Raw genomic sequence first — 12,440 nt, forward strand, 5'->3', positions numbered from 1 at the left:
TAGCTTGGAGGAAGTATTTAGTGTTGTGTGCATTGCGTCTGTGCACTTAGCTAGCTACCATTACATAGCCTACGGTACATTGCATATGAAGTGTGACTGGCTCATCCGTGGATGTACATAGAAAATGCCCTCTTTTTTCCTTTTTTGTTGTTGGCTCCCCCACGTGAGGGTTTGTGCTCTGATTGGCTCAAAGTAAAGTTGTTGGCCACTGGCGAATATTGCTACAAGTAGAATTGGCAGGTCCGTCACTACCGGGTCAGGACAGAGCAGGTACCGCTTTTGTTCTAGCAAGAGAAGGAATGGCCTCCCACTGTGATAAGTACCTATCGGCAGTGAGTACCTGTGTGTTTCATGCTTTAGACCTAACAGCAGACAGAGGTCAGGTGTGACAGTTGGAAGGTGACTCACCTTGTAGTTTGAGCTCCTCCAGCTCGATGACGGAGCGTTTGTCTTTGAAGTGTTCTAGAACCAGGCTCTGCAGGTCACCTGGAGAGCCCGATTTGGGTTCCGAGGTGGCGAGGACGTCTGTGATCGTCTTCTTCTTCTTCTGAATACACACAAAGCCACAATTCCCACGTTTAACTCCAATGCAATTGAATGTATGCACCTTTTAACTGCAGTTCCTCTTTGGTACAGCAGGTGTCTCTTCAATGCCCTCCATCCTCAATCTTACCTTTCTCTTTTTCTTGGGCTTTTTTTCTCCATCCTCTTTCTTCTCCTGAGCCATAAAACACTCAGTCTGTGATTTCTGTGTAGACAAATAGAATTGAGAGAAGCAGTACAATCGTAATCCAAACAAAACACATTGAAGTCAGAAGTGTAAAGTTTACAACAAACTATTACATACCAATGCAGTCTTCTTCTTAACCGGGACTGGGTTTTCTGTTACACTCTTCCTCTTCTTTCCTTTCTTCTCCTGTGGGGATGCTTGCTCTGTGGGCTGTTTCTCCGGTTCTTCACCCTCCTCCTCTCCCACGGGGGAATCTGAAAGAGCAAAGTGCAACTTCTAGTGTGACTTTGCTCAACCTCACTGGACAGGCATAGTTACAAGGTGCATTGTCACCAAGAGGAGTATACTTTGTCACCTTGGAAGCCAATGTTGTAACATACAGCCACACCAAATGCCTGGCTAGCTCTCATCCTCGCCTCTTACCCTAATGCTGTGAAGTCATGCCCAGGCCCCATGGGAACGGAAGACAGAAGAGAATGCCCGCCTGTAAATACCTCTGGTTTAATTTAAACAGGCAAACGCCACAATTCTACCTCTAAATCTGGACATTTCACAACACTGGCCCCACTGTATTCAGTATTCAGCCCCCCCCCCCCCCCCCCTCTTTTTCCACATTTTGTTACGTTACAGGCTTATTCTAAAATCAAGTATTTTTTTTTTTCATCAATCTACACAATGACAAAGCGAAGAGTTTTTTGGTTGTTTAAATTTTTGCAAAGGGCCTTGGTCAGGGAAGTGACCAAGAACCCGATGGTCACTCTGACAGAGCTCCAGAGTTCCTCTGTGGAGAACCTTCCAGAAGGACAACCAATCAGGCCTTTATGTTAGAGTGGCCAGATGGAAGACACTCCTCAGTAAAAGGCACATGACAGCCCACTTGGAATTTGCCAAAAGGCACATAAAGGCCTCTCAGACCATGAGAAACAAGATTCTCTGGTCTGATGAAACCAAGATTAAACTCTTTGGCCTGAATGCCAAGCCTCATGTGTGGAGGAAACCTGGCACAATCCCTACGGCAAAGCATGGTGGTGGCAGCATCATGCTGTGGGGATGTTTTTCAGCAGCAGGGACTGGAAGACTAGTCAGGATCAAGGGAAAGATGAACGGACCAAAGTACAGAGATACTTCATGAAAACCCGCTCCAGAGCGCTCAGGAACTCAGACTGGGGCGAAGGTTCACCTTCCAACAGGACAACGACCCTAAGCACACAGCCAAGACAACGCAGGAGTGGCTGAATGTCCTTGAGTGGCCCAGCCAGGGCCGGGACTTGAACCCGATCGAACATCTCTGGAGAAACCTGAAAATAGCTGTGCAGGGATGCTCCCCATCCAACCTGACAGAGATTGAAAGGAACTGCAGAGAAGGATGGGAGAAACTCCCCAAATACTGGTGTGCCACGCTTGTAGCGTCATAACCAAGAAGACTCAGGGCTGTAATCGCTGCCAAAGGTGCTTCAACAAAAGTACTGAGTAAAGGATTTGAATACTTATGTAAATGTAATATTTAAGTTTTTATAAATTTGTAAACATTTTAAAAACCTGTTTTTGCTTTGTCATTATAGGGTATTGATCAACACAAGTAGAGGTGTTTTCTAGACTGAATGTGTAGGCTGAATAGTTTATCAGTTGATAATATGGTTATAAGACTCCAACGCCTGATTCCCTCTTCATGTGTATACCACCAATAGTTCATTCTAATTCTCAAGGATTCATAAGCCTATAAGGTGTGTGTGTGTGTGTGATTCCCTCTTCATGTGTATACCACCAATAGTTCATTCTAATTCCCATGGATTCATAAGCCTATAAGGTGTGTGTGTGTGTGATTCCCTCTTCATGTGTATACCACCAATAGTTCATTCTAATTCCCATGGATTCATAAGCCTATAAGGTGTGTGTGTGTGTGATTCCCTCTTCATGTGTATACCACCAATAGTTCATTCTAATTCCCATGGATTCATAAGCCTATAAGGTGCGGAGGTGATAACTCCTCCCTCTACAATACAGGTGACTGTGTGTCTGCCTCTGGGCCCTCTACAATACAGGTGACTGTGTGTCTGCCTCTGGGCCCTCTACAATACAGGTGACTGTGTGTCTGCCTCTGGGCCCTCTACAATACAGGTGACTGTGTCTGCATCTGGGCCCTCTACAATACAGGTGACTGTGTGTCTGCCTCTGGGCCCTCTACAATACAGGTGACTGTGTCTGCATCTGGGCCCTCTACAATACAGGTGACTGTGTCTGCCTCTGGGCCCTCTACAATACAGGTGACTGTGTCTGCCTCTGGGCCCTCTACAATACAGGTGACTGTGTGTCTGCCTCTGGGCCCTCTACAATACAGGTGACTGTGTGTCTGCCTCTGGGCCCTCTACAATACAGGTGACTGTGTGTCTGCCTCTGGGCCCTCTACAATACAGGTGACTGTGTGTCTGCCTCTGGGCCCTCTACAATACAGGTGACTGTGTCTGCATCTGGGCCCACTACAATACAGGTGACTGTGTGTCTGCATCTGGGCCCACTACAATACAGATGACTGTGTGTCTGTATCTGGGCCCACTACAATACAGGTGACTGTGTGTCTGCATCTGGGCCCTCTACAATACAGGTGACTGTGTGTCTGCATCTGGGCCCTCTACAATACAGGTGACTGTGTGTCTGCCTCTGGGCCCTCTACAATACAGGTGACTGTGTGTCTGCATCTGGGCCCACTACAATACAGGTGACTGTGTGTCTGCCTCTGGGCCCTCTACAATACAGGTGACTGTGTCTGCCTCTGGGCCCTCTACAATACAGGTGACTGTGTGTCTGCCTCTGGGCCCTCTACAATACAGGTGACTGTGTCTGCATCTGGGCCCACTACAATACAGGTGACTGTGTCTGCATCTGGGCCCTCTACAATACAGGTGACTGTGTCTGCATCTGGGCCCACTACAATACAGGTGACTGTGTCTGCATCTGGACCCTTATAGAGGCCATGTCCGAATACCCATACTACATACTTAAACTGCACACTATTTACTCATTGTTGCATACCATTTAGCACATAGCGTTTAGTAAAAAGTATGCAGTACGCCACGGCAGCAACGCAATAGGGGCTCCTGATTGGCTGAGTAGGTGGGGTGGGGCCGAGTGAGGGTGGATTTTTCCAAATTCAACAGACATGCATGGCATTAATCAGCCTAATAATAGCTCATTTCCCATTAGATTCATTTCTCTAAACTCTGAATAGAATAGAAATTGAGTTATAGGCCTACTCAGGCTGGTTATAGGCAGACTATAACATTAGACCTATACTTTAGTAGCCCATATAGCCGCCGCTATCCGATTTAAAAAGGACTGAAGACAGAAACAGAATTTGGTTCCATTTCAACATATTAGTGAAACCAAAGTGCTGTAACATACACATGTAATCAAATAGTACACACACCAACACTTCAAAATGTTCAAATCAACAACACTATCGTACAGAAGAAAGTGGACAGCCGGATGAATCGCAAATTCAGAAGTGCTGGACAGCAACATAGTAAACCAAAGCACTGATCATTGGGAACGAGATCAGAATGACTGCTCAGGCTTAATCCATTCATTAAATAGGTAGCCACGCCTACAAAACTAAAACTATCCATATGTTCCAATCAAACGGCCTGATGAACATGACATCAACACAGCCATATCCTGAGTCCCCGGTGCCCACACATTCTGAAATCAAAAGATGGTTTAGTATTTAGTTTAAAAGCTCTGACGAAGGCCAAGAGAACAATAAACACTTTCCAGTCAGAAAACAGACACGCGTTGGGTAAACATTTTGTTGAAAGACTTTTTCTTTCAAAGACGTAGCATATGATGCAATACTCGTTATCATTTTAAAGGAGAACACAATCTACTTAGCCTACATTTCAACAGCACTGCAGAAGCTTTGGGTACCTTCCCAATTAAGAAGCCAAATTGTTTTGTTTGGCGGCTTGAATGGATTGTGGAAAAGTGTGCATCGAAATCTACCAGATGAAGAGCTGAAATAACATCCTGGCTTTTAAACCATAATCGATTCTCAAAATGTCACATACTATTAAAGATTCTATTTTCGCCCACCGTGGTGAAGGCACGACAGCAACTCTTCAACCTCAGGATGTGGCCTGTCCCAAAGGTCAGTCATAGTGTTCTACAGGAGCCCAATTGAGAGCATATTGTCTGGCTGCATCACAGCCTGGTACACGTACTCCACCACCGTGGACCACAAGGCACTACAGAGGGTGGTATGCTTAGCCGAACCAATCATTGGGTGCACACTGCCTGCCCTCCAGGACACCGACAACACCAGGTGTCGCAGGAAGGCCAAGATCAGAGACCTCAGCAACCCGAGCCACAGCCTGTTCTCCCCGCTTCCATCACTAAGACGCGGGCAGTACAGGAGCATCATGACAAAAACTGGAAGACTGGCCAAGAGCTTCTACCCCCAGAACATCAGGCTGCTGAATATCCACTAGTCAGCTACCTACTCCCCTGTTCCCTTTTTTAGTGTCATTCACCTTTAACTGCATATCTGGTCCTTTAATGGTGCATCTAGTGATGGTTCTGTACTGCTGCTGCTCATGGCAAATAATAGATACAAATGATATACTTCTGCCAGGTAAGCCTACTTTGCAGTTAACATTTAATTGAGAAGGCTTGGGTGAAAAGAAATATTTGTGTTAGGATTGGCTTTTTAAGCCAATAGTGGCTAACCAGGGGTAGGATAATGTAAACGTTGCGTTGATTACATAGTAGCTGGGAGCTTGCTGTGTCTGATACTTGTGAGATTTGTTTATGACACTGTGATGGAACACATTGAAAATTGCATGTGCTTTCAGAATTATTTGGTGAGCTCCTCATGGGTGAACTATGGTAGCTCACCATCGACCTGTTGGAGACCTCTGATTTAGAGTAATTCAGTAGTATATATTTGAAGTAACACATGGGTGTCCACTGATCTTTTTAGTACACTTTGCAGGATGGTTGGATCATGCTCTGAGTGTCCAGCATAGCTGACAATGACGTGCATTAGCCAGACATGCAGCTCAAAATACTACAATGACAAACTGCACTCAACACACCGTCGACCAGTGTGTGTGAAGGTTAACAACTTTGTCCATATTGGTCACCCTGTTTTTTCCTCTCTGCCCCCATCTCGATCTGTCCCTCTTTCTCCCTCCATCACTTTTCAGTCAGTCCATCAGTCCAGGGGAGAGAGGGTAGGGGGTTTGTGGGTTTAGGCACTGGGAGGGGTCGTAGTTAGGGCTGTTGCGGTGACCGCGTTACCGTCACACCGGAGGTCACGAGTCACGAAAGCAGTCAAATTCCACGTGACCATTTAGTCATGGTAATTAGGCTTCTCCAAGCTCTGATGCTGCTGATGATCATTAGCAGTCTACCAAACTTGTTAACTGCTTGTTCTCAGCACTCTACTCGCTCTAATCACTCTGACATCAATCCAAATCTAATCAAAAATCTAATCAAACACTTCATGAGATCCCATGAGCTCATGTTGCGCAACATTTCTATAGGCTATGTAATTGCACGAGAAAAGAGTCATGACATCCACTAAAAAAGATGATTAGCTTTCTATAGGCTAGGCCTACTATATTTATTTCTCAACTTTCCTAATACTAAGCACATTAATTATATTTACAACAGGAATATAGTCTACCTGGCTGGCATGAAAATAAACCATGGGGAAAAGTGTCCTCTATTCGCTATTTAAGTTCATAGATAACCGGGGCAGCTGGGGAAAAAAAACGTTTTGATACAGGTGCATGAAAATGGTCCCTTCTAAATCAAAACAAATTTCACACATATATTATTTAGTATACAGTACCGGTCAAAAGTTTGGTCAAACCTACTCATTCAAGGGTTTTTCTTATTTTTTATTTTACTATTTTCTACATTGTAGAATAATAGTGAAGACATCACAACTATGAAATAACACATGGAATCACGTAGTAACCAAAAAAAGTGTTAAACAATCAAAATATATCATATACTTGAGATTCTTCAAAGTAGCCACCCTTTTCCTTAATGACAGCTTTGTACATTCTTGGCATTCTCTCAACCAGCTTCATGAGGAATGCTTTTCAAACCATCTTGAAGGAGTTCCCACATATGCTGAGCACTTGTTGGCTGCTTTTCCTTCACTCTGCAGTCCAGCTCATCCCAAACCATCTCAATTGGGTTGAGGTCAGGTGATTGTGGAGGCCAGGTCATCTGATGCAGCCCTCCGTCACTCTCCTTCTTGGTCAAATAGTCCTTATATAGCCTAGAGGTGTGTTGGGTCGTTGTCCTTTTGAAAAACAAATGAGTGGGACTAAGCGCAAACCAGATGGGATGGCGTATCCCTGCAGAATGCTGTGGTAGCCATGCTGGTTAAGTGTGCCTTGAATTCTTAACAAATTACTGACAGTGTCACCAGCAAAGCATCCCCACACCATCACACCTCCTCCTCCATGCTTCACGGTGGGAACCACACATGCGGAAATCATCCGTTCACCAACTCTGCGTCTCACAAAGACACGGCGGTTAGAACCAAAAATCTCAAATTTGGACTCGTCAGACCAAAAGACAGATTTCCACCTCTCTAATATCAATTGCTCGTGTTTCTTGGCCCAAGCAAGTCTCTTCTTATTATTGGTGTCCTTTAGTAGTGGTTTCTTTGCGACCATGAAGGCCTGATTCACGCAGTCTCCTCTGAACAGTTGATTTTGAGATGTGTCTGTTACTTGAACTCTGTGAAGCATTTATTTAGGCTGCAATCTGAGGTGCAGTTAACTCTAATGAACTCATCTTCTGCAGCAGAGGTAAATCTGGGTCTTCCTTTCCTGTGGCGGTCCTCATGAGAGCCAGTTTCATCATAGCGCTTGATGGTTTTTGCGACTGCACTTGAAGAAACTTTCAAAGTACTTGACATTTTCCGGATTAACTGACCTTCATGTCTTAAAGTAATGCTCACTGTGCTTATAATGTGTAGAAATAGACAACATTTTAAGCTAAACGTTCTGATACGACAGTTTTTTTGATGCTAGTGGTTGTATTAATTTGGGATCTATCGCATCTCTCAACTGTCCCAGACTATGTTTGGAATATTTATTTCTCGCACAGAATAGAATAGGTCGACTTTTGTACTATGGAGGATAGTAGATTGACATAGGCTAGTGGTTTTGCTGTTTGTTAGGCCTACTCATCTTGTTGGCTGACGAAAAGTAAATGTGGACAGTTCTTCGAATATCTTAAATATGCACCTCGGAATTGGATAAAGACGTGCGCAGTTGCATCCCCGATGTGTGTCGGTCTTCACTTGTAGCCTGTGAGAAAAACCCAATCACGTGATGGAGCACAGAGCACTCAGGGAGAAAGACAACGCCCACTGGCCGCAAAAGGCATGGATTTTTTTAGGGTGCATTACGGCCACACAAAGGGGATGCCTCCGTGAAATTCTAGACATTATCAAGTGCTTGTCAAATTGTGAATGAGTGACTGATGTAGTGTGTACAGCCTGCACAAAAAAAACTAAGCAGAGCTCATGCCTTTCAAGCAACTTTTTTCAAATCAGAGTCGCATCACGCAGCCTTACAATGTACTAAAATCAAAACATACAGCCCAACGTTTGTAGAACAACTGAAATTACATTAGTAACTCTAAATTAAGCATATAGGAATAGCTATCTTTGTTAACTGCTCAACAAAGAATAGCCACATGTGCGCACTCCCTCAAATAATTTGGAGAAAATATCCTTTCTATTTTATTCAGCTTTGTTCAATTGTGTTCTTCATAAAATAATGCCACAGAATTCTAAGAAAATCTTGTCTGCTAAATGAACTAGTGTAGTCCACAGCCATTTGGCATAGCCTAATCAGGACCTAACATTAGGACAATGCAGAATATGCTATTCTGTTCTTCTGAAATAGACATTTTCTTCACAACATGCTTCTTTAGACCTGTCTAAAATAAATAATGGATTTATTGTGAAGGTGTAGGCTATATTACATGGATTTATTATACTTTTAAAAATGTAGATCTTTCAACAGTCTGCATCATTGTGTGGAAGCCAGGAGATGCTAAACGTGTTTATGTTAATTAACGACCAATTACTGTGAGACCGACAGTTATTTGCTTGACAATCACCGGCTGAGTAAATTTCATGACCGCCACAGCCCTAATCGTAGCAGGAAAGAGGGTGTGTGTGTGTGTGTGTGTATGTGTGTGTGTGTGTGTGTGTGTGTGCGCGAGCATGTTACATTTAATTAGGGCCAACTCATTTCCGCATGGTAGGTCTGATCCTATCCACTCCTCCCTGGCCCCACCCCTTCACTCTATCCTTCTTTACAGTCATCTGTCAGGGCAATTGCTCCCTCTCTCCATCCGTCCACCCTCCCCATCCCATCTTTAAGGACAGACACACACATCCCCTTCTCTTTCCTTCTATCTGGACATCTTTGAGGAAATGTAACGACACAAAAGAGAGAAAAGAGAATAAAGGAGAAGACAAAACACGGACAAGAAGAGCGCATAAGAAGGGGGGAAAAGGAGGGGGATCACTTTATTGGATGACAGTGAAGGAGAAGGAGTACCAGACGGAGTAGCACAGCCAAGGCCTCACAGAATCACCTGTCTCGTACATCAGTCCTGCAGGTACGTCGGCCTGTCTATTAACTGGTCTGGCTGTTAACCCAGGTTGACAGACAGAAAGCCAGACTAGTTAAATGGTCTGTCTGAACACTGGCTTTGTAGACAGAGTTGCTCTCATAGTGGTTGGGCCGGTCTGTGGTTGCTCTGGGCCCGTCTGCGGTTGCTCTGGGCCGGTCTGTGGTTGCTCTGGGCCCGTCTGCGGTTGCTCTGGGCCGGTCTGCGGTTGCTCTGGGCCGGTCTGCGGTTGCTCTGGGCCGGTTTGGATAGAGCTCGCTTTAGCTGCGGTTTTATTCTCAGTTCTAAAACTTGTGATTGTCTGCTTCTCAAGTTTGACTGCCTTCATACTCCTAACACAGTCGATGTGTGAGGATCTGGGTGTGTGACTGAGCGTGTGAAACTGAAATGATGCCCTTTCTTCTGTCTGGTGCTGGGAAACAGGCTGGTGCTGGGCAACAGGCTGGTGCTGGGAAACAAGCTGGTGCTGGGAAACAAGCTGGTGCTGGGAAACAAGCTGGTGCTGGGAAACAAGCTGGTGCTGGGAAACAAGCTGGTGCTGGGAAACAGGCTGGTGCTGGGAAACAGGCTGGTGCTGGGAAACAAGGACTGACTCACCAAACACCAGTCCCTGGTTGACTTTGAACAACCCAGACTATTTGTGCGCCAAGGGAATGTAGGATAAATGATGAACCACGAACTGTATGTCTAATGAGTGCAGAGAGACAAACCCAAACTCTAATCTCTTTAAGCCACAAAGACCCCCCTGACAACCGGTCAAGCAGTATCGGTGTATGTGTGTGTGTGCTGAGCCAATTCAGCGAGTGTCTGACTGATTTTAGGATTATGCTGGGGGTCAGGTTTACCTTGACAAACCAAACACTATAACAGTGGGGGTTGAAAAACAGGAAAGGCATATGTGTGTGTGTGTGTGTGTGTGTGTGTGTGTGTGTATGTGAGAATGTGTGTGTGTGTGTGTGTGTGTGTGTGTGTTAGGGATGGGCATTTGAAATAATTTCACTATTCAAATAACATGTACATTTTTCAGATATCTGGATAGTCGAGTTTGACACGGGAGGGAGAGAGAGTGTAGCCATACAGACTCACGTTAGTTAGACAAACCTGTAGATGCCATAAGTTATCTATCATTCCAACTGGTAGTGCCTGTCTTGACAGCGCCCAATCAATGTTAAAAAAGCTAGCTAAGATAGCCAGCTAGCTAGTTTGCTACCTAGGCAAAAATGGTTACTGATTGTCAATGCACTTCCCATCCTAGTCTACAACAAGTCCATTTAGATGAAACAACAGGATACCTGATGGTTTGTCATTGTAGCCCACTCCTCTTAACTTCATTCTGTCATTTTAATTCCTTCTTGCATTGATTAAAGATCTCCCGTGTTGCTGGCTACACATGGGGCCACTGACTGTAGACAACGCATGTCAAAACTACATTCAAAAAATGTTGTTTAATTGAATTAAGAATTTCCAAATGTCATGTGTGTACCAATGTCGCATAGATTTCATTTATTTAGACAATGCTTTTTCATTGTTAAAATAGGCCTATGATTATTTTTATTTGTTTATTAATACTCTTGCAACTATTCGAATACTAATGTCCGTTCGAATATTTGGATCTTTGAATAACCATGCCCATCTCTAGGTGTGTGTGTCTGTGTGTGTTTTAAATGTGTACCTGTGTGAATGTGTGTGTAGTATGGTCAGTAGGGGAACCGAGGGCCTCGGTACAAGGGATACATTTCTCCCCCCTTGAAACAGCAGAGAGATCAAATGTCCCTCCAGAATACCTGGAGGTGACTCTAGGAAAAGAGCTCTATTAATACAACATTCTAACGCTAGAGCACACTATGCTAATGCTAGCACAAAAACCCCCAGAGCAGCTGGACTGCTAAAGCTAAATCAGATTTAAAGCCACTGGCGAGTATGCTATCAATGATCAAATACATGCAGTACATACGATAACTACACAACTACTGTAGCCTAGTATGTAAATATGCTAATAAAAATACAGAACAGCTCACAAAAAGACCTACATTGCAATAAAAAGCAAACACGTTTCTTCAGATTATTGCTTCAGAGGCCTTTTATGCCCTGCCACGAGAGAAACAAGCTAGGGGAAACACTGCTAGGCTGTGTGTGTGTGTGTGTGTGTGTGTGTGTGTGTGTGTATATATATATGTATGCCTGTCTGTGTTCTGTTCTCGGCAAAAAGTACTGACGGGCATTGGCCACATTAAATCCCTCATTTACACAGAGTGACCTGTGAACAGTAAAAATACCCCCAATGATGCATCACACAGAGGTCGCTCCTAAAAGTCACTGCCATTTTGGACCAACGACTGTCACACATTTGGGCCCATCCCGCCACACACACACACACACACACACACACACACACACACACACACACACACACACTTCTAGGCCAGTCCTACCAAACACACACAGGTCGTCCAGGCTGGAAAGGTGAAAGGTCAGAGGGGGGTGATAATTGGCATCCCTCTGTATCATGTCATGTTGCTTATTGGGACTTCCCAAAATGACACAGGGGGCTTAGCGTCCTAACACCCTCATTAGAGACACAGGATTAGAGAGCCTATTTTACACCAAGGACCACATTCTGACCCCAACAACACCAGAGACAGAGAGAGACAGATCGACAGAGACAGACACAGAGACAGAAAGAGGTGAATAGAGGAGAGAGAGGGAGGGAGGTGGTATGAAGGAGAACACGAGAAAGAGAATAGAGAGCAGAGAGAGTTGGTGGCCAGGGAAAAATGAGACACACACTGCCCAAGTTCATTCCAGACAATATCCTACAGAGTTGAGGGGTAGGGAAAATGACCCACAGCATTTATATTTTAGTCATTTAGCAGACACACTCATCCAGAGAGACGTACAGTAGTGAGTGCATCCATTTTCTTACTTTTTTCGTACTGGTCCCCAGTGGGAGCCCTGGTGTTGCAAGAGCCGTGCAGCCACACGGGACCACAGTAATGCCTTCATTTCCTAACCCCTGATCCTCCCTGGTCAGACCAGATGGTTC

The 12,440-nt window shown here is 44.7% G+C and overlaps 1 protein-coding gene across 2 annotated transcripts in view; it reads right to left on the reverse strand.

Annotated features, from left to right (window-relative positions):
* Positions 1 to 12,440, reverse strand: part of cmss1 (cms1 ribosomal small subunit homolog) — an 82,340-nt gene that overhangs the window by 4,391 nt on the left and 65,509 nt on the right. For both annotated transcript variants that reach the window (XM_014174251.3, XM_014174250.3), the window contains 3 exons: positions 848 to 984; positions 674 to 748; positions 409 to 547 (listed from right to left, as the gene is read on the reverse strand). In XM_014174251.3, the coding sequence (XP_014029726.1) occupies positions 409 to 547; positions 674 to 748; positions 848 to 984 (351 nt within the window). The remainder of the gene's footprint in view (positions 1 to 408; positions 548 to 673; positions 749 to 847; positions 985 to 12,440) is intronic.

This window comes from Salmo salar, chromosome 25 (genome assembly GCF_965601325.2).
Source record: "Salmo salar chromosome 25, fSalSal1, whole genome shotgun sequence".
Classification (NCBI taxonomy): domain Eukaryota; kingdom Metazoa; phylum Chordata; class Actinopteri; order Salmoniformes; family Salmonidae; genus Salmo; species Salmo salar.